The sequence below is a fragment of the Kogia breviceps genome, chromosome 10, assembly GCF_026419965.1.
Source record: "Kogia breviceps isolate mKogBre1 chromosome 10, mKogBre1 haplotype 1, whole genome shotgun sequence".
NCBI classification, from domain to species: Eukaryota; Metazoa; Chordata; class Mammalia; order Artiodactyla; family Physeteridae; genus Kogia; species Kogia breviceps.
Window position 1 is genome coordinate 53447937 of NC_081319.1, and position 22968 is coordinate 53470904.

Here is a 22968-nt window from a genome sequence, read left to right on the forward strand (position 1 = left end):
ACTTCCATTCACAAAGTCTTCACATGGTCCAAGATGGCTGTTAGATTTCCAGTCATTCTACTTACACTTGTATTTTTCTTAATGATTTATGCAATCTGGGTGAGTTAAGGAAATAAGTCCTTGTTTTGGGCATGTATGTTTTGCAAATATTTTTGACAATTTATTATGTCTTTTGTTCTCAAATTGATTTTCCAACATGAAGAGAATTCTGCAGGTATCTTTTCTTCACTTGCTATTCTACAGTGGGTCAAGGAAAGCTTTCTAGAAAAAGTGACTTTAAATTTAAAACTCAGGGGCTCCCCTGGTGGCGCAGCGGTTGGGAGTCCGCCTGCCGATGCAGAGGACGCGGGTTCGTGCCCTGGTCCGGGAGGATCCCACATGCCGCGGAGCGGCTGGGCTCGTGAGCCATGGCCGCTGAGCCTGCGCGTCCGGAGCCTGTGCTCCGCAACGGGAGAGGCCACGAAAGTGAGAGGCCCGTGTGCTGGGAAAAAAAAAAAAAAAAAAAAAATTTAAAACTCAATCCCACTCCTGGGCATATTTCTGGAGAAAACTCTGATTCGAAAAGATACATGCGCCCAGCACTATTTACAATAGCCAAGACATGGAAGCAACCTAAAGGTCCATTAACAGATGAATGGATGAAGAAGATGTGGTACATGTATATATACAATGGAATATTCCTCAGCCATAAAAAGAATGAAATAATGCCATTTGCAGCAATATTGATGGACCTAGAGATTATTATTACTAAGTGAGGTAAGTCAGACAAAGACAAACATCATATGATATCACTTATACGTGGAATCTAAAATATGATACAAATGAACCTATTTATGAAACAGAAACAGACTCACAGACATTAAAAACTTATGGCTACCAAAGGGGAAAGGGGGTGGGGAGGGATAAATTAGGAATTTGGGATTAGCAGATACAAACTACTATATATAAAATAGATATACAACAAGGTCTTATTGTATAGCACAGGGAACTATATTCAATATCCTGTAATAAACCATAATGGAAAAGAATAAGAAAAAGAATATATATACATATATATATATATATATATATATAACTGAATCACTTTGCTGTACACCTGAAACTAACACAACATTGTAAATTGACTATACTTCAATTAAAAAAACAAACAAGGGCTTCCCTGGTGGCACAGTGGTTGAGAGTCCGCCTGCCGATGCAGGGGACATGGGTTCGTGCCCCGGTCCGGGAAGATCCCACATGCTGCGCAGCGGCTGGGCCCGTGAGCCATGGCCGCTGAGCCTGCACATCTGGAGCCTGTGCTCCGCACCGGGAGAGGCCACAACAGTGAGAGGCCCGCGTACCGCAAAACAAACAAACAAACAACAACAACAAACCCAATTCCATGGGTGAGAAGCACAAGCCTGGTGAAGAGGCGGGGAAGAGTAGGGACATGTGTGCTCCTCCCTCTGTCATGGTCTTGCCTCTTCTTGCAGCACATCTGCTCCATGCACCTCTTGCTACTGACTTACCTCTTTGGCCATTTCCGATCCCACACAGCTGGCTTGCTCTTGTTCCACCCTGGCTTCTATGGTCTGAATATTTGTCAACCGCAGTTTCTGAGAAACTCCCTCAGTCATGTTCTACATAAAATGTATTTGACATAAATTACTGCCATGGCTGGGATGCAGGAAAATTAGAGTTATGATATCTCATTTGTTTGTTTTGGTGACTTGGTCAAATTACTCACTTTCCCTATAAAATTCCTAAACTGTCTGCAAGAGTAATTAAAGCATTACATGAAGTAATACAAGGCCAGAATGCATTGGAAAAAAATTTTTTTTTCTCCTTTTTGGCAGAGTTTTGAATCCCTTATCCACCCAGTTCCTATGTTGAAATCCTAATGCCCAATGTGATGGTATTAGGAGGTGGGGCCTTTGAGAGGTGCTTAGTCCATGAGGGTGGGGTTAGTGCTCTTATAAAAGAGACCCCACAGAGCTCCCAAGACCCTTCTGCCACATGAGGACACAGTGAGAAGTCTGAGGCTTGGAAGAGGGTTCTCACCAGAACCTGAACATGCCGGCACCATTATCTTGGACTTCCAGCCTCCAGATTTGTGAGAGATAAAGTTTTGTTGTTTATAGGCTCCCAGTCTGTGGTATTTTGTTACAGCAGGCTGAACAGACTAGGACTCTGACCTTGACTAGTCCTTTCAGTGTAGCCCCTCCCCCCTTCAACTGGACCATCTCAAGGGTCTCACTTTTTTAGTCCAAAGTGAGAATTTCCTGGGCTGGCTCATCCAGTCACACGTAGGCTGGGTAGGATGGAGTAACGGTGGTAGAGGTTCGATAATATGAAATAAGATGATGGCACCTCCCAACTTTTAGCCGGACCCTCAGGTGGCAGGCCCCCACGAGGGGTGCTGTGTGGGCATGTAATGACTGATGGTTATTTGTTTTTTTTTGTTGTTTTTTTTTTTTTTTTTTTGCGGTACGCGGGCCTCTCACTGTTGTGGCCTCTCCCGCTGCCGAGCACAGGCTCCGGACGCGCAGGCCCAGCGGCCATGGCTCACGGGCCCAGCCGCTCCGCGGCACGTGGGATCCTCCCGGACTGGGGCACGAACCCACGTCCCCTGCATCGGCAGGCGGACTCTCAACCACTGCGCCACCAGGGAAGGCCCTGACTGATGGTCACCTCCCAGTCCTCATGCCAATGAAGGGCTTCAAGGACACTCACACACTGACCAGCTGGCTCAAGGAAAGTTATGCTGTGGGACAAAATGGTTCTTAAAATCTCAGTGGCAAAAGATTTTGTGCATGTGGCATGGCCAAGGCTAACTGGCTTCAGCTCTGTCACAGGTCTTCTCACTCCAGGACCCAGGCTGAAGGACAGCCCTGATCTGAAACATGCTGCTCACCTGGCAGAAGGAAGAGAAAGATGGTGGAACTGTGTGATGAATCTTAGACTTATGTTTGGACACAGCATCTATTATATCTGTTCACAGTCCACTGGCCAAAAGAATTCCATGGCCAAGCCTGAGGGTCATGTGGAGGGAGAACAGTCCTCCCAGGGGAAGAGGCGGTAAGTATTTTGAACAAATAAACATTCTCACATAGTTCATTCCAGCCAGTAGCATCATCTGTCCCATTTTGCAGGTGAGAAAAATAAGGCTAAAAGAGGTAACATGATCAAGGTCATAGATGAGAACTCAGCTCCGTCTGGCTTCAAAGTTGGTCTTTTCTACCATGCAGTCTCTTGAGAATTTTTCTCTTTTTACACTGTGTGGGTACTTGGGAGTGTAATTTATTCAGGGAACAACCAACTCTCATCAGCTCCAGAAGCTTCTCCATGAAAATTTCTAGAACTAACCCGCCTTTGAACGCTTCCTGGAAGGATATGGAGCTAGAAAGGGGTCAGGCTGGGGGACTGTCCCCATGAAAGCTGACTCTTTCATTTAGTAATTTTTTTTTTTTTTTTTTTGCGGTACGCGGGCCTCTCACTGCTGCGGCCTCTCCCGCTGCGGAGCACAGGCCCCGGACGCGCAGGCTCAGCGGCCATGGCTCATGGGCCCAGCCGCTCTGTGGCATGTGGGATTTTCCCAGACCGGGGCACTAACCCGGATCCCCTGCATTGGCAGGCGGACTCCCAACCACTGCACCACCAGGGAAGCCCATCATTTAGTAATTTTTTAACTGTTGAATTATTTATCTGCTTTATGAGTTTGTAGATGGGGATCATCTATCAATATTTGTTTTTGTTTTCTTGTGTGTGTTGGGGAGAGTGTGAGATCCTCAAAGATATTTTCCAGGTAATTTTGGAAACTTCCCGATCGCATTGGATATTTATATGCACAAAAATGATGAGTGCAGTGGAGAGAGTGTAACCGAGCTACTTCTGCGGAAGAGCAAAAACACAACTTTATAGATTTAGAAACCCAGCTGCAGCTCCGTGTACCTTGGGGCGCGGGGGTGGGTGGAGGTGGGGGAGGTGGAGGTGAGGGGGGGCAGAAGTTACAGCCAATAGACATAATACTTCCTTCTGTTTGTAAGTATCTGTGATTTCTCCTGCCTTCAGTGCAGTCTTACCGATTTCGGAGCCTCTGTTTTGCAGGTGCTTCGTGCTGTCTGATAACACCAGGTAGGGTTGGATTTGCCAGGTTTACGTGTGTCCATCAGGATGGGGATTAGGGTGAGGGCAGTGCGGCGCCTAGGACGCTCAATTTAAGGAGGCACTCGCAGGAACCCTAGTTCTCTTCCCTCCGGTCCCGGCCCTGGTGTCCACCGTGCCATAACTCCGCTGGGTGAAAATGCCCCGGGAGAGCTTACCTGCCCTCCCCCCGCCCCTCCCAGACGCACAGGAAAGCCCGGAGAACCTCCCCGCTCTGTTTCTTGGCACAGCCAGTGAGGTCGATGTCCAGGTGACCGTGTACGTGTGTCCGGGCCAGGCTCAGTGCGGAAGACGGAGAAGAGTGTGCGCGTGAGCCGGCGTTAGGCCGGGCGGGTCCATATCCGGGTGGACCCGGTGGGTGGGACCGCCCCTCCCTCCAGGTCCCGAGGTGGGTGGGGGGTGGGGAGTGACGCGCGGAGATTCCCTTTCGCACCTTACCATCCGAGAGGGGGCGGCAGGGTGTGGATTCCGGGCGTGCCCATCCTGCGCATTGGCGCTGGGAGCGCCCCGAGCCCTGGGCCTGAGCGGCCGCGGGGACTGGAAAGCAGAGGAGGAGGAACCGGAGGAGGGCTTGCCGAACCGGCCATCCGCTCCGAACTTGCCGGGGAAACTAGTGCGGAGGGAGGGGCCGGGGCCCGGGCCGCGGCCGGAGGAGGGGCGGCCGCAGCTGCATCCAGCCCCGTTGGCTTCCTTCCCAGCTCTCCTTTGCCTCCTCCTCCTTTTCCTCCTGTATGAGTCAGGCGTTTCCCGGGGATTTGGAGCAGCCACGCGCGGCCCGGGTGCCCGGAGCTGTAGCCGCCGCCGCGCCAGGAGCTCCAGCGCCGGGGTCGCCACCGCTGCGGGCACCCGCGTCCCAGGCGCGCGCGAACCATGGAGAGGGCGGCCCAGGGCGCAGACGGCGGTGGGGGCAGCAACAGCAGCAGCCGCAGCAGCAGCCGCGCCACCTCAGCGGGCTCCTCGCCCTCCTGCTCCCTAGCGGGCCGGGGGGTCTCCAGTCGGTCGGCGGCCGCCGGGCTCGGCGGCGGGGGCAGCCGCAGTAGCCCGGGCTCGGTGGCCGCTAGCCCGTGCGGGGGAAGCGGCGGGCGGAGGGGGCCGGCGCTCGAGGGCGTGCTCAGCAAATACACCAACCTCCTCCAGGGCTGGCAGAACAGGTAACGCGCCGGCCGCCCGCCCCTCCCTGCGCGCCGCTTGTTGTGAGTGTGAGTGTGTGCGCGCGCGATCGGGCCGCCGGCGAGCCGGGGCCGCCTCGGCACCCGGGCCCTTCCCGCGTCCCCGCTCCCCTCGGCGCGCCGCCACCCCACCCCGGGACCGCATCGCAGTGGCGGGGAGGGAGGGAGAGCCCTGGCTCCTGCTGGGACTGGAGCGGCGGGCGGGCGAGCGCGCTGGTCCACGGGCCCTGACTGCTAGCGGTTTCCCGTACTCCTGGGGAATGGCTGAGGACGGGAGCCAGAGGGGGCGTGCTTGAAGCCTGGATGAAAGAGCTAGTACCTCTGGTCCCATCACAGCAATTCTCCCCATATCATAGTTCATTTAAAACTTTGTCGTTTAAAGACACCACCACCACCAGAAACCAGCCACTTATCCTCGGCGGCTTCCGGCGCGCATGCTAGCCCCCTGCCCAGTTGGTGGCCGGGAACCTCCAATCTCTGCGACGGAAGTTTAGTTTTTTTTTGTTTTTTTGTTTTCCTTTGACACTCTCTCCCCTTTCGAAATGGCAGATCGCTATTTAAATTATTATTATTTTCCCCCTTTAGGTGTTTTTTGAAGTTCCCTGCTCACTCTACCCTCACAGTTGGGAAGCCTAGTTATGGACACGTGGAAGGATGGGTGTCAAGGGAAGGGGTCTCGGTGCTGTGTGGACTGAGTAGTGAGAATAGTGAGGAACACTTGAAAGGAGCAGATGGGGTACTGCTGCTGACATTTTTAAACTTTGTTTTTCAAAAGCAAGTCAAAGGAAAATACAAATATCCGTGCAAGGAGAATGGGGCTTTTTGGAGAGGTCGTTGATGAGATCTTGTTTTTGGTCCATAATAGCCCTTGGATATTAGGCCTTGGGGTTCTTAAGGATGCTTGTGAGATTTGAATCACACCCTGGGAACTCTTGCTTCTCTCTGCTGGTTAGTAGAGTACTTGGTCCTTTCTCCCTTTGTAAGTTTCAGATTGTTTATGGCTGAAACAGCAGGCAGTTATTTACATGAAACTCAACTAAGAGGAAGATGACTTCCTACGTGTGGAACCTGAGTTGATATTATAGACAGAGAACTTTCACCGGGGTTTCCTCGGAGATCCGCTACTGTGTTAGTGGAAGTTGTACCGTTGTACCTTAACTTTTGAATCCTTTTATTTCTTAAAATAGCCCCAGTGTCTGCTCTTGCCTCTCCCTTTTCCCCTTCACTTCTTGGAGAGCTGAAAGGATGAGTCGAGTGCCGAGAGGAGACAGATGAGAGGGCTGAATCTGATTTCAGTTCCTGGTAATTGCGTTGTTAATGGCACCTCACCATGCCTTGATGGTGATAGCATTTGGTTTGTGTGTTGGACAGTCACCTTTAATGCTTTTTTTCCCCAAGTAGCTTATGAGGCCAACAGAGCTTTTACCCTGGATTACTGTTATTTCACTTGGGGATGGCATTTTACCTGCAATGTATATTAAAGGATTTGTTCTTTGGAGTGGATTTAGGGGGAATTGGAGTAACTCATGCTTTTGTGTATCTAAATCTACTGGAGTATTTAGGTTGAAGGCCAGATTGAGAGGAGGCAAAGTTTATAATAATGATAATAATAATAACAGCAACAACAACACGTACTTGATTGCAGGCTACACAGGTGAAAGGTACTGTGTGTGCTGCTGAGGTCTCATCTTTATTGAGTTTGTTTACTGTGGTTTATAGCTGCCTGCCAATGTTTGTTCTCATCATAGTCGATGCATCGGTTTTGAAGTCTACCTCTGACTCCAAAAGCATTGTCTCTTTCTAATGGTTAATGTCTCAGTGTCAGGTTTTGTTTCCCACATCTGTGTTCCCCCAGCTGTGGCCAAGGGTCCATTTAGTGATCCGGAGAAAATCTGTGATGGCTGTGACTGCATACTTTCTTCTCAAGGGGTCTTATAAAGGAAGATCTGAATCAGTGAAAAGGAAGAGGGAGGAGGACAAAGACAGAAACTTTGAAAATACATTCATTTGTCCATTTTAATTATTCAGAGGAACCATTCCAGCTACTCTGGAGCTACTCCAGTGTTTAAAACACATGGGCATCTTCTCATCAAGCAGTGGAGGGGTCACAGGGTTCAGAAGTGGAAGGAGCCCACCCTTCCCCAGTCCAGGGAATTGCCTTGGTGCAAGTAGGTGGGCTGGGTCAAGCTCCCTGCATTTGAGGGCCTCCTGGTGTGTTCCTTTGCAGTTCTTTTCAAATTGCCTGCAGTTAATGAGAAATCTCCAGCCTCGAAGTCCTTGGTGAGCGTTCCCAGGCTGCCACGCTGTTGATAACATCCTCCACCGGCTCCTAGGGCTTCACACCAGTCACCCCCTAGTCACCACTTTACTCTGGTGTCTGCTTGCACGTCCTCAAGTTGCTGTAAAGCTTATATTTTACCATTCAGTATCATATTCTGCCTTAACTTATTTGTAGCACTCTCATACTCATCCTTATGCCCTGAGGAAGGTGGTGTGGCCAGAATACAAAATAAATGACATAAACAGAGGTGACAGGAGGGAAAACTACACAGGTGGGACACGCTCAGGAGAGCATGTCCAGGACACTTGGCTCTCTCATTGGCTGAAAAAGTGTGAAGTAATCAGAGCCGGGGCAAGTGGGGAGGGGAGGGGAGGGGAGGGAATACCCATTAAGGAGTTTCTATAATCCATTATTATAGTTCTTTAAAGAAAATATTTCAGACATTACAGCATAGTAGAGATTTGTAAGATGGCATTAAAGAGTAAATGCCTCTAAACAAATGAATACAATTTCAGTAAGAGGTAGGTGCTACAAATATTAAAAATATATTTAGGGAATTCCTTGGTGGTCCAGTGGTTAGGACTCTGTGATTCCACTGCGGGGGGCCCGGGTTCAATCCCAGTTGGGGGAACTAGGATCCCACAAGCTGCATGGCCAAAAAAAAAAAAAAAAAAGGAACCAGCTTCTAATTCTTTTTCAGGTGATTGGTGGGGTTGTGAGAACTCAGTAAAACACTGAAAAGCAAATCTTGAATAGGATAAGGAAGATGAGTGTTGGCAAAAGAAAACCTCAGGCCACCAATGGACATTTATTTGGAAGGTTAGAGCAGTGTCCTGACGTCAGCATTTAGCTCACCTTTTACCTTGGGCCAGTTCCCTAATTGAACGGGGCTTCCGTTTTCCCATATGTTAAATGTGGAAGATGGTGTTATCCCTGTGCTTCTCATTAGTTCAGTGTGGGGATTAAATGAAGACACAGGTGTATAAGGGGCTGAGAATAGTTCAGGATCCTGGGAAGTAGGAGCTATTATTGGATCTTCAATTTGCCCCTTGGTAAATGGACCCTTTCTGGTCTGTACAATTCTTGGTCTGTTGTTTGAATGCTGGGATGACTCTGGGACTCCATTAATGTAATTATCCTAGAGTTCTTTGAGGGGAGAGAGATCATTTAAAAATTGGAACCAGACACTTACATCTCTGTGGGAAGTGACTTACACGCTCTTCCAGCCTCTAATCCCCATCTCCCTTCCTTGCTTTTCCTTCTGAACACTTACCCGCCAGCTGACATGCTCCGTAATTTACTCTTTTGTCTTTCTGCACTAGGTGTTAGTTCCCTGAGGACAGAGAATAATTTCGCCTGTCTTGTTCACTGCTATATTCCCTGTGCCTAGAGCAGGGTGTGGCATATAATAAAGGTTCAGCAAGTATTATTGAATGAGTAAGCAAAGGAATGCATGACAGAGAAGAAATCAAACCAGGACTTAGTTCTGTTTTGGCCAGTGTTTGCTACTGTTATAATTCTTAGTTCTCTACCTGCTCATAGCTGTGTCCTTGAGTTAGTACGTTTATCATTTGCCCTGCTGTCTGCAACCATCAGTCTTTGTCTTCTGGGTCAGCAGACATGCCCACCCTGACTTCAGACCCACCACAACCCACCCAGGGTGGACCTTTAGGGACTAGATTTCCAGGGCTTGCTTTTGTCTTGATCTGCGTTAACATACTTTGAGAAGGTAATGTTTAGCCTCCAGCTGTGATTTGCCAGGATTTTGGGGCCACCTGGCCCACTTAGCAAAGCCAGTAGGGGCATATATTAACTTTAAAAATCATACTGCATTAAAATGAATGGTTTTTGAGTATTCCAGTAGTTTTAGAGGTAATTGGTGGTGATACTAGGGTTGAAAATCTCTGCTCTGGTTTAACGTTCTTGCCTCTGTGTACTTTGGAAGGATTTGCACATCTTGCTGTCTGGGTTGTCAGATTGTTCTGAGGCTGCACTCAAATAGTTTAGGGACACTAGATCGTTTCATTGACAATAATAATAAAGGGGCGGTTGCTTAGGTTACAAAACTGCACATTACATATAATATATGTAATATGCACAATATATGTAATATATTGTATATGTTATAACCTGCTGTGTGTTAATCACTCACTGCAGGATCCTCTCTCCCCCACCTTTTAATTATTTTATTATTATTATTTTTACATTTATTTATTTATTTGGTTGCACCGGGTCTTAGTTGCGGCAGGTGGGCTCCTTAGTCGTGGCAGGCAGGTTCCTTAGTTGCGGCATGCATTTGGTATCTAGTTCCCTGAACAGGGATCGAACCCAAGCCCCCTGCATTGGGAGCACGGAGTCTTAACCACGGTACCACCAAGGAAGTCCCCTCCCCCACCTTTTATTTCTTTTTTTAAAAATTTAGGGCTTCCCTGGTGGCACAGTGGTTGAGAGTCCGCCTGCCGATGCAGGTGACACGGGTTCGTTCCCCAGTCCGGGAAGATCCCACATGCCGTGGAGCGGCTAGGCCTGTGAGCCATGGCCACTGAGCCTGCACGTCCAGAGCCTGTGCTCCGCAACGGGAGAGGCCACGGCAGTGAGAGGCCCACGTACTGCAAAAAAAAAAAAAAAAAAAAAAATTATTTATTCATTTGTTTGTTTATTTTTGGTTGTGTTGGGTCTTCCTTGCTGCGTGCAGGCTTTCTCTAGTTGCGGTGAGCGGGGGCTACTCTTTGTTGTGGTGCGCAGGCTTCTCATTGTCATGGCTTCTCTTGCTGCAGAGCACGGGCTCTAGGCGCGCTGGCTTCAGTAGTTGTGGCACGTGGGCTCAGCAGGCTCAGTAGTTGTGGCACCCGGGCTTAGTTGCCCCGTGGCATGTGGGATCTTCCCGGGCCAGGGCTCAAACCCGTGTCCCTTGCATTGGCAGGCAGGTTCTTAACCACTGCACTACCAGGGGAGCTCTCCCCTGCTTTTAAAACGTACATGTATTTGAGGAGATTTACACTAAATGGTTACCACAGTTTTCCTTGGTTGGTGGGATTGTGGGTGATTTTTATTTTCTTCCCTTCTCTTTTTTCCATTATTTTTTCCCCCTAAGGTGAACTTGCATCCATTTTGCGGTTCGAAAACGTTATTGAGAAAAAGGAAAGCTGCCCACACCTTTTCACATAATCTCTGAATAACTGAGTTTTTTTTTTTTTTGCTGTATGCGGGCCTCTCACTGCTGTGGCCTCTCCCGTTGCGGAGCACAGGCTCCGGACGCGCACGCTCAGCGGCCATGGCTCACGGGCCCAGCCGCTCCGCGGCACGTGGGATCCCCCCGGACCAGGGCACGAACCCGTGACCCCTGCATCGGCAGGCGGATTCTCAACCACTGAGCCACCAGGGAAGCCCATAACTGAGTTTTTGAGGGTAAATGTGAAGTCTAACATACATTCAGAAAAGTACACAACTCCTAAGCGTACATAATTCAATGAATTTTCGTACACAGAGCACACCCAGATTAAGAAAGAGCAGTCCCCCAACCCCATCCCTTGCAGTCATTCCCCCCCCCCCCGCCCCGGAGGGCTCCTCTATTCTGTTTTCTAGTACCGTAGATTAGTTAGGCCTTGTTTTGAATTTCATATCATACAGGATGTGATCTTCTGTATCTGGCTTCTTTCTCTTAACATTATGTTTGAGAGCACCATCCATGTTATGGTCTGATTATTTCCACTACTGTTTGGTGTTCCATTGTGTGAATATACTAAATATGTTTATATCTATTGCAGATGCAGATAGACATTTGAGTTCTTCCCAGTTTTCGGCCCATACGAATAGTTTTGGGAAAAAATATGTATGCCTTTCTGTGGGTGGACACCTAGGAGTGGAGATATTGCAAATGTCCCCCTTATGAGATATTGCCAGAGAGTTTTGCAGAGTGGTTGTGTCTGTTAATACTCCACCGGAAATGTGTGAGTTCCAGCTGTTCCACAGACTCTTGCGCACTTGACATCGTCTGTTGTTTTCATCGTCGCCAATCTGGTGGGTATGTGGTGGTATTTCATTTTGTGGTTTTGATTTGCTTTCCCTGAAGACTAATGAAGTTTAGCGTCTTGTCATGTATCTATTGGCCATTTGGATGTCATGTTTTGTAAGGTGCTATTTAAGTCCTTTGTCTATTTATATATTGGGGTATCTGCCTTTTTCGTATTGACTTGTAAAAGTTATTTTCTGCATACAAGTTCATTGATGGGTCTGTGTACACATGCACACAGGCAGTGCATATTAGAGAAGGCAGCTATCTTCTTTCACTCTATGGTTTGCCAGTTCATCTCTTACTAGTGTCTTGGTAAACATAAAATCTTAATTTTAATGTCACATTTTCAATGTTTTCCCTTTATGTTTGGTTCTTTTTGAGTTCTGTTTAGGAAATCTTTGCCTAACCCATGGTAATGAGATGTTCTCTGATGTTTTCTTTCAAGAGAAAAAAACTTTTATTAATTTGAAATTAATTTCTTAGGAGTTTGAGTTGATACTGGGGGAATGTAGACTGCTGGCAGAAGCAATACAGCTTTTTTTTTTTTTTTTTTTTGCGGTACGCGGGCCTCTCACTGCTGTGGCCTCTCCCGTTTCGGAGCACAGGCTCCGGACGCGCAGGCTCAGCGGCCAAGGCTCACGAGCCCAGACGCCCCGCGGCATGTGGGATCTTCCTGGACCGGGGCACGAACCCGCGTCCCCTGCATCGGCAGGCGGACTCTCAACCACTGCACCACCAGGGAAGCCCAGCAATATAGCTTTAAGGCTTCCAGTCTGTATTAGTTTTCTTATGGCTGTTATGAAAAATGACCACAAACTTGGTAACTTTAAACAACAGAAAGTTATTTTCTCATACTTCTGGAGGGCAGAAGTCTGAAATCAGGTTCACTGGGTCGAAATCAAGGTGTTGGCAGGACTGTGCTCCCACCGGGTACTCTAAGGGAAAATTGCTTCTTGCTTCTTCCAGCTTCTGGTGGCTGCCAGCATTCCTTGGCTCGTGACTGCATCACTCCAGTTTCTGCCTGTCTTCATGTTGCCTTCTCCTCTGTGTGTGTCAGATCTCCCTCTGCTTCCCTGTTAGAAGGACTCCTATGAATGCATTTAGGGCCCACCTAGATAATCCCTCCATTTTAAGATCCTGAATTTTATCAATCTGCCATATGCCAAAATCTTTGCTGTGTAAGGTAACAGTCACAGGTTCCAGGGATCAGGATGTGGACGTCTTGGTGGTGGGGGGTATTGCATCCTGACAGTCATAATTCTAAGGTGGTTCTTCAGCTTACCAGCTCCCTTCCCCATCCACCTTTCCTGCCTTCCACCAGTTACCATGGTGACAGCCATCTCTCCCATGGAAGGGCGCAGGTTGCTGTCATGACTATAATGGGCTTGTTAGGAAACATTGGTGGGCTCATTCATCTTTGTTTGCTAGACAGACCCCTTGGGCAACTATTAGGTAGGTAATATTGTGAGGGAAATTGTTTCTAATGCCTGTGAGTAAACCTAATTTACTTTAATGGGCAAATTGGGGTTTCTTTAAGTTCTACTGAGCAGTTAGTTTTGGAAGGAATCATGTGATAATCTGTTTTCCATTTCATCATCAGAATGACTCATTAGTCCAAGAACTTCTTTTTAAAGTTATAATTAACATACAACACAATGCACAGATCTTAGGTGTTCTGTTTGAATTTTGATACTTGTTTATACCATGTAACCACTGCTCCAAAAGGTACAGAACATTTCCACCCCCCAGGGAAGTTTCCTTGTGCTTCTTTCCAGTCCATTCCCCTTTCCCTGCAGTCTGTTTCTGATTTTTATCACCGTGAATTTGTTTTGTCTCTTTGGGTTTCATGTAGATAGAACCATACGGTATATCTTTTTCGGAGTCTGGTTTGTTTAGTTCAGAAAGATGTTCTGAGATGCGTCCACATTGCTGCCCCTATCAGTAGTTTATACTGGGTTTCTTTCTGTTGTTGAGTCATAGTGCATTTGTGGATATACCACAGTTTGTTTATTGATATACCTGTAGATGGACGTTTGGGTGGTTTCCAGTTTTTGGCTATGACAAATAAAGCTGCTGTTTGTGTACAAGTCTGTGTGTGGACATAAGCTTTATTTCTCTTGGATCAACACTGGGGTTGGAATTGTAGGGTCCTAGGACAGGTGCATGTAGAAACTGTTAGAGTGGCTGGGCCATTTCCCATCGCTTACCATCAGTTTGTAAATGAATGCGTTGTTCCCCATCCGGCCACCTTCTGTGTTGCCACCTGGGGAGCTTTTGGAAGCTGGGACTGCCTCCTCCTGGAATTGCCTTGCTTCTGAGGGGACAGCCTGCAGGAGCACAGGCTGATGATGTGCTTAGACCCCCTTGCTGGTCCAGCTTTGCCTCGTTTTTGCTGCATGACCTTTACAAGTCACTTACCTCTTTGGACCCCAGTTTCCTCATCTGTGCATGAGGCCAGCCTCGTAGTTTTGCTATGAGCTCCTGCTTGCGTCGGGCCTGGCACAGTGCCTCGCATGCAGTAGTTTGTTTGCTGGGAGTCTGGTATTTTAAACAGAGCAGTGGGTGACTTCGTGGAACCTGGGGGTGAGTTGGTGGCCATTGTTGACCCAGCCGTAGCCAGTATGCAGCTATTTCTCAGCCCTTCCTCCTCCTGCTCAGGACCCCAGGTGACAAATGGTTTGATTTGTGTAGCGGATGCTGGTTTCCATTGGCTGTCCAGCCTCTGGCCCGGAAGGGTGTGCTCCAGCAGACAGCTGTTTGAGAACCCTGGGAGGAAAGGAGAGATGAGGGCCTTTGTGTCCTAAAAGCCGGATTGAGATGATTGTGTCAGAAATATGGGAGGCGTTTTGCACATTTCCTCTGGGCGGCTCCTGATGGGATTTTGGGCCTGGCCAAGACAGAATTAGAAAGAAAACCATCCAGAATTTGGTTTTGATAACACAGACTCGATTGGATATGGTCACAGCCCAGAAAGAAAGTGCTTTATTTGTGCCTTGTGTAATGTTATCAAGAATAACGATACAGGGCTTCCCTGGTGGCACAGTGGTTAAGAATCCACCTGCCAGTGCAGGAGACATGGGTTCAAGCCCTGCTCTGGGAAGATCCCACATGCTGCAGAGCAACTAAACCTGTGCGTCACAACTACTGAGCCTGTGCTCTAGAGCCTGGAAGCCACAACTACTGAGCCCATGTGCCACAGCTACTGAAGCCCGCGCACGCCTAGAGCCCCTGCTCCGCTACAAGAGAAGCCACCACAACGAGAATCCCGTGCACTGTAATGAAGAGTAGCCCCCGCTCGCCTACTAGAGAAAGCCCTCGTGTGGCAACGAAGCCCCAATGCAGCCATAAAAAAAAAAATAATAATAATAATAATAACAATACAATCATGAAATGTGGTACACAAGCCTGTTCTTTGAAGGTCAGAGAAGGTATTTGAGCTGTGAATAACTTTTTCACATTGTGCAGTAGTTTTTTAAGGACTGTTTCTGTTTCTGTGTGGTTTGGTCCCTTTCTAGAAATATTTTGATGAAAATATAACAAGTTGAAAGGCGTCTGACCTCAGTTTTTAGTAACTCTTTTTCAGGATGTGTTGTGTTTATCTGCAGTGCTGGTCATGTGGCCACGAGCAGATATTGGGAACCACCGAGGAAGCCGTGGGATTCAGGTTCTCCTGAGTGTGCGTGGGGCTGGGGCTCTCTATGAGCCCCTTGTTCGGGGGGAGTTAAGTGGATTAGGCAACAGGTACGTCCCTGCAATGATCACTCCGTCAGAACTGTGATGGGTTGTGAACAGTGCAGGGAACGCCACCACCGCGGTTTTTTTTGGGCCCTTTGGTTGTTCAGTTGGGTGACTTTCCAAGCCCTGCGTGAGTTGGCAGCATCAGCCCCCAGACACTGCTCTCTTTGTGTAATTAGGCCTGATGGATGTTCACACCCCATGTACTTGTTGAGCACCTTTTATGTGTATACTAAATGCCATGCAGTATTTCTGGAGAAAACTCCAGTTCAGAAAGATACATGCACCACAGTGTTCATTACAGCACTAGACATGGAAGCAACCTAAGTGTCCATTGACAGATAAATGGATAAAAAAGATGTGGTACAGGGCTTCCCCTGGTGGCGCAGTGGTTGAGAGCCTGACTGCTGATGCAGGGGACGCGGGTTTGTGCCCCGGTCTGGGAAGATCCCACATACTGCGGAGCGGCTGGGCCCGTGAGCCATGGCCGCTGAGCCTGCGCGTCCAGAGCCTGTGCTCCGCAACGGGAGAGGCCTCAACAGTGAGAGGCACGCGTACCGCAAAAAAAAAAGTAACGTAGATGGTCTGGTCTCAGATTGGCTGAACACTGATATATATAATTTATATAATATAATTTATTTATGTAAATAAATTATAATTGAATATTAAAGAATTAAATATTAAAAACTCCGTAGGGTTGTTGTGTGGATTACAGAGAGGAAGTGCAGTCAATGTTTACATCAATACCATTATCTCTATTATTGTAGTCACTACTACCATTACTAATGAATCATTGGGGAAAATAGAAAAATCTTCTTTTCCTTGTTAGAAAAATAGCCCAACCCCAAGGAAACAGACAAGGGCCATTCACACACATATTTAGTAAGGGTCAGTATTTTGCGGGACCCAGACTCCCATAGATCCATCGGGGTGGGGGGTTGTGCTGAATGGGAACGAACATAAAGCCAGCACCTCATCACAGTCTGGGAATTTGTGGTGAATAGTAGGAGGCTGGGGCTTCCCTGGTGGCGCAGGGGTTGAGAGTCTGCCTACCGATGCAGGAGACACGGGTTCGTGCCCCAGTCTGGGAAGATCCCACATTCTGCAGAGCGGCTGGGCCCGTGAGCCATGGCCACTGAGCCTGCGCGTCCGGAGCCTGTGCTCCGCAACGGGAGGGGCCACAACAGTGAGAGGCCCGCGTACTGCAAAAAAAACCCCACCACCACCAACAAAAAGATGTGGTACACACACACACACACACACACACACACACACACACACACACACACACACGAATATTACTCCACCCTAACAAAGAATGAAATAATGCCATTTGCAGCAACATGGATCGACATAGAGATGATCCTACTAAGTGAAGCAAGTCAGACAGAAAGACAAATATATGCTATCACATGTGGAATCTAAAAATTGATACAAATGGGCTTATTTACAAAATTGAATATACTCACAGACATAGAAAACAAACTTATGGCTACCAAAGAGAAAAGGGGATGGGGGAGGGATAAATTAGGAGTTTGAGATAAACAGATACAGACTATTGAATATTATATATAAAATAGATAAACATTGAGGTCCTGCTGTATAACACAGGGAACTATATTCAATATTCTGTAATAAACCATAATAAAAAAGGATATGAAAATGAATATGTATATGTATAACTGAATCACTTTGCTGTGCACCAGAAACTAATACAACATTGTAAACCAACTATACTGCAATTAAAAACAAATAAACAAATGCCCTGAGAGCTGTGGGGGTCAGAAGAACACAGTGCAGGCCCTGCCTTATGGAGCTGACAGCCTGAAACAGGGGTGGCCGACTTTTCCTATAAAGGGTCAGACAGTTAATATCTGGCTCTGTGGGCTCTGTGGTCTCCATGGCAACTCCTCACCGCTCCCATTGTAAACAACTGGGTGTGTCTGTGTTCCAGTAAAACTTTATCTACAGAAACAGGTGGTGGTGGGCTGGATTTAGCCTGTGGGCTGTGGTTTGACCATCCCTGGTCTGAAATGACATGCAGACCCCTCATGTAGTGGCAAAGGGTATGGATTCTGCAGTCCAACAGCCTGTGCTTGCATCCTGGTTCTGCTGTTTACAACCTGTGTGGCCGTGGACCATCTAGTTTACCTCTCTGTGCCTCGGTTTCTTCATTTGTAAAATGGGGGTGTTATAGTGTCTGTGTCATAGGATTGTTGGGATCAGCTTCAAAGCTGCGTGTAAAGGGCTTAGAACAGGGCGTGGCCCATGGAAAGCACTTATGATACGGGGTGGGGGTGGGGGGGTGATGCTACTTGAGAGGAAGTACCTGGGGAGAGCCCTACCTGGTGGGGATAGAGGGGAAGTGTCAGGTGAGGGGAGACCTAGGATGTCTAGGGGGTTCATCGTGCAGCCCAGGGCTTGGGGAGAGCTTCCCTGGTAGAAGCTCTGTGAGTACAAAGGTTGGAAGGCATGGAAGGAGGAAGATAGTTTGGTATGGCTGGAATGCAGGTCATACCTGGGCTGTGGCCAGAGACTAGCCAGTAAAAGATAGACCAGGCTGGAAAAAGTCTGTTTCCCGAAGGACATCTCAAGCCGCAGATACCACAGGTCATAAAATGTCAGCACTGCCAGAGGGGAAGGGGTGCATTTGGGGCCCCAGGGAGCATCGGACACTTTACATTTACAATTTAATCCTTAACATGGTATGAGAGGTGTTGCAGATTTATCCAGTCTCCCCTTCTTCTATAATCATAGAACCCCAGTTTTAATCTGGATGTGTGCTTTGTCCTAGATAATAACTATATTTGCACCCCTCATTCCCCCCTCACAGCTAGGGATGGCCATGCGATTGTATTCTGGTTACAAGCAGAGTGGTCATATAGTTTCCTGGAACCTTCTTTGTACCTTTCCCCCTTTTTCCTTATTGGAATATAGACATGTGGCTGAAACTGGAATACTGATGTGATGGCTGGAATTCCAGCAGTCGTCTTTTTTTTTAATAGATTCCTGGAGTCGTGAGAGGTCCTCCATTTAAAAAAATATTCATTTTATTTATTTTATTTATTTGGTTGTGCTGGGTCTAGTGGTGGCAGGCGCACTCCTTAGTTGCAGCATGCAGGCTCCTTAGTTGCGGTTCGCCGGCTCCTTTAGTTGCGGCATGTGTGGTCCTTTGTTGTGGCGGGCGGGCTTCTTAGTCATGGCATGCATGTGGGATCTAGTTCCCTGACCAGGGATTGAACCTGGGCCCCCTGCATTGGGAGCATGGAGTCTTACCCACTGGACCACCAGGAAAGTCCCCCAGCAGTCATCTTGAGTCTTTAGGTGACTGGGATAAGGCTATCAAGGCAGAAGATGCCTCTGAAGACTTTGTTGATCCGAGCCACCTCACAAATCCTGGGCTGCTATCTTCTGGACTTTTCTATGATGGGGGGAATAAGCTTTATTTTTTTAAGTCACTATTTGCAGCCAAATCTAACCCTAACTGATGCAGGTGGAGTCTCTGTTTTACAGATGAAGAAACTGAGGCATAGAGTGACCTAAGTTGTCCAGTTAGTCAGGTGTGGAGCCGGGATCTGTCTGACTCTGCAGCATGTTTTCTTTCCATTACCCTGGAAGGAATTTGGAGATCTTCCACCCCCTCATTTTATAGATGAGATCACTGAGGGCTTTGCCTCAGGGTAATCCAGCAGTTCATTCCACTGCAAGGTAATCATTGCTCTGTTTTATCCCTCAGTCACTCTCTCTTCAGCCCTGGCCTTCCCCAAGAAGGGCCCCTGTGTTGTAATTAGTGATTTTGTAGCCTTCCTCTGGGCAGAATTTCCTTCTGTGAGTAGATGATGTTTGGTGGGTATTCCCTGGTCAGAAACAGGCACTGTTTTGGGGCTGTATGTTTAGAGTTTTCACAGCCTTGCCTCTTGCCTCCTGTAGTTCTTAGTCATATCTTTTCTTACTGTCCTGTCCTGTCTTCACTCGGGCTCCAAGGGCTGGCTGAGGGGCCCTGTGACTCTTTGGAAGCACTGACAGATGAATCTTGATTGACGTGGAGAACTCCCAGGTCATGAAGCTCAGAGTGTGGACTTTGGCTAAAATGGGGTCACATGTTTGAATCCATTTTGCTTTGGGGATTCTCGTGTAGCTGAGTTCCACCCTATTACTAAAACCTTAAAAATGGGCCTCCCGACCCCTTTGGCTAACCACTCAGCACAGAGCTTCTCTGTGTGCCTGTTCCAGCTGACTCATTTCATGTATTGGTCCCCAAAAGTGGAACAGGACAAAAGGCAATTTGTGTTGCTAGTGTTGTTGAGAGAGCATTGTTGCATACTTATTATATATGTGGCATTTCATGTTTTGTCACTTTCTGTGCTAGCAACAATCTTTGTGGTCATTTTTATTCGCCTGGCTAATGTATGCCTTTTTCTTTTTGTGAGGTCTCCATTTGATACCTTGGCCTGAAGTGCATTGTAACACTAATTGTAGCCACTTAGTCAATCCGGAGTTTCCTGTAACTGAAATTTTTATTGTTAAACGTCAGTTTTCATGATTCCTTTGGGGTCAGCTGAAATTCAGGAAGAGTATTAAAAGCCAAAACTCTATATATTTTTCCTCCCATTGATGAACAAGATAGAATTGACATAAAGATACTTTAGAAAATCTTTGTGTCAAAGAAACAGGACTAAACTTGTGAAATCAAGTTTGAGTCTGGGCGAAGTCATTTTTGAACAAAAGCAAAGCGTTACCTAACTTGGAAGAAACTAAATCGCAGTTATCCGTGTCATGGAATTGTCTGAATTTCTGTTTATCTAAAGGCTTGCTTCCTTTTCCTTTCCAGCATTGTAGCAGTTATTGGTATTTTTAGTGTTTTTTGTTTTGTTTCCGTCTTTATTTTTGCTTTCTTAGTTTGAAACTGTAAATTCCCTTTTAACACTTCAAAATGTACATTTTGTAACAACCAAATATAACTTGTGATTTTTTTCTGTAAATGACATTGACAGTATGCAGTCTATAACTAATAGTACTGTATCCATGTTAACTATTTGATTTTAATATTTGTACACTGAAGTATATGGGGGTAAAGGGGCATTATTTTGACAACTTACTCTCATGTGGTTCAGGAAAAATGTGTGTGTATATATAGAGAGAACGAGAGAAAACGATAAAGCAACTGTGGTGGAATGTTAATAGTTCTTTAGTAATAAATAGTTCTTTGTATCTTTGTAACTTCTCTGTAAATTTGGAACTTTGTTAAAAAGTTAGCAAAAATTTGGCTTATTTTTTAAAAAAGGCTGTGGGGCATGCAATATATACTTCCTGGCCCAATGTAGTATGTATCTAATAAAAATTACCCAGTTTGCCTTAACCTCTCATCTTCTCAAGTGGTGACTGAGGCAGCCATCCTGCCTACGTTGTCCACTCTGGTTTGGAAGATGCCCCAGGTGTGGTAAAATGATTCTTAGACAATTCCGGACGTTAGCTATAGTGAAGCTGGTGGGAATTGTTAGTGCCTGGGAGCAACTGTCCATTAAACTAGGTAATGCCACCATATTTGCAGCTTATGGAAAGACCATTCAACCAAAGGCTTGGAGATTTGTGTTTTTATCCCTTCCCTGTCTAGTTTCATTTTATATGGATGTCAAACTTTTTTTTTTCATCTGTAAATGAGATGAAGTGAGAAGCATATTGCTTGTTCTCTCTGACTGCAGCATAGGAAAATTAGAATGAATTATCATTTATAATCACTTTTAAACCTACAACTTATAAATTCTGTTATCTAGAATTATGGTGATGCTTGTTTGAAAATTACCTGTGAAACATTTGTTGAATAAAGAAGGCAACGGGGGGGCTTTTCTGGTGGCACAGTGGTTAAGAATCCACCTGCCAATGCAGGGGACACGGGTTCAATCCCTGGTCTGGGAAGATCCCATATGCCATGGAGCAACTAAGCCCATGCTCCACAACTACTGAGCCTGTGCTCTAGAGCCTGTGAGCCACAACTACAGAGCCCGCGTGCCGCAACTATTGAAGCCTGCGTGCCTAGAGCCCATGCTCCACAATGAGAGAAGCCACCACAATGAGAAGCCCGTGCACCGCAAAGAAGAATAGCCCCCGCTCGCCGCAACTAGAGAAAGCCCATGTGCAGCAGCGAAGACCCAACACAGCCAAAAATAAATAAATAAAATAAATAAATTTATTTTTTTTTAAAAAGGGCAAAGGGAATGTGTCTTGGGAGTTTTGTGTGACGATGGGCCAGCTTCTGGGAGCAGCTCTGGGCATGCTGGTGGCCTTGACTGAGGGACTGTAGATGAAGACTTTGGACAGGAAGTGGTTCAGATATTTTCTCCCATTCCTTTGGCTACCTTTCCACTCTGTTGATTGTGTCCTTTGATGCACAAAAGCTTTAAAATTGGACGTTGTCCCATTTGTCTGTTTTTGCTTTTGTTGCCTATGCTTTTGGTGTCATATTCAAGAAATCATTGCCAAGTCCAATGTCATGAAGCTATTCTCCTATGTCGTCTTCTGGAGTTTTATAGTTTTAGGTCTTATGTTTAGATATTTAATCTAATTTTGGGTTAATTTTTGCATATAGTGTAAGTATGTGCCTAGCTTCATTCTTTTGCATGTGGATATCCAATTTTCTTAACACCATTTGTTGAAGAGATTCTCCTTTTCCTACTGAGTAATTTTGACACCTTTGTTAAAGATCATATGATCATATACAGAACGACATACTGTATGGGCTCTCTGTTCTACTTCATTGATCCACTTTCTTTGTGCCAGCACCACACTGTTTTGATTACTATAGCTTTGTAATATGTTTTGAAATCAGAAGTGCGAGTCCTTCAACTTTGTTTTTCTTTTTCAAAATTATTTGGCTATTCGGGGTCCCTCAAGAGTCCATATGAATTTTAGGATGAATTTTCTGTTTCTGCAAAAACTGCCACTGAGATTTTGCTAGGGATTGCATTGAATCTGTAGATCCCTTTGGGTAGTATGGACATCTTTTTAATTTATTTTTTATTTTTTGATTGTGCCGTGTGTTAGTTGCAGCATGCGGGATCTTCGTTGAGGCATGCGGGATCTTTTGTTGCAGTGCACGGGCTTCTCTCTAGTTGTGACATGTGGGTTTTCTCTCGCTAGTTGTGGCACATGGGGTCCAGAGCTCGTGGGCTCTCTAGTTAAGGCGCATGAGCTTAGTAGTTGTGGCCTGCGGGCTTAGTTGCCCCACGGCATGTGGGATCTTAGTTTCCCAAGCAGGGATTGAACCCATGTACCCTGCATTGGAAGGCAGATTCTTTACCACTGGACCACCAGGGAAGTCCCAGGATGTCTTAGTCTTTCAATCCAAAGACATGTGGGATGGCTTTCCATATATTTATGTCTTCTTTAATTTCTTTCATAAATGTGTTGTAGTTTTTAGTGTATAAGTCACCTCTTCAATTAGGTTTATTTTTATTTATTTATTTATTTTTTTGTGGTACATGGGCCTCTCACTGCCGTGGCCTCTCCCGTTGCGGAGCACAGGCTCTAGACGCGCAGGCTCAGCGGCCATGGCTCATGGGCCCGGCTGCTCCGCGGCACATGGGATCCTCCCAGACCGGGGCACGAACCCGTGACCCCTGCATTGG

The 22968-nt window shown here is 46.7% G+C and overlaps 1 protein-coding gene across 7 annotated transcripts in view; it reads left to right on the forward strand.

Annotated features, from left to right (window-relative positions):
- The first annotated feature begins 689 nt into the window (after positions 1-689).
- The window catches only part of OSBPL10 (oxysterol binding protein like 10), a 321796-nt gene continuing 299517 nt past the window's right edge, over positions 690-22968 (forward strand). The window contains exons 1-2 of one of the 7 annotated variants that reach the window (XM_067005845.1): positions 690-756; positions 2850-3057. In XM_067005845.1, the coding sequence (XP_066861946.1) occupies positions 2930-3057 (128 nt within the window). In that variant the 5' untranslated portion in view covers positions 690-756; positions 2850-2929. Of the gene's footprint in view, positions 757-2739; positions 3058-4470; positions 4498-4598; positions 5295-22968 lie in introns of those variants that run through there. The other 6 variants (XM_067005851.1, XM_067005844.1, XM_067005843.1 and 3 more) reach the window with 6 other exon arrangements.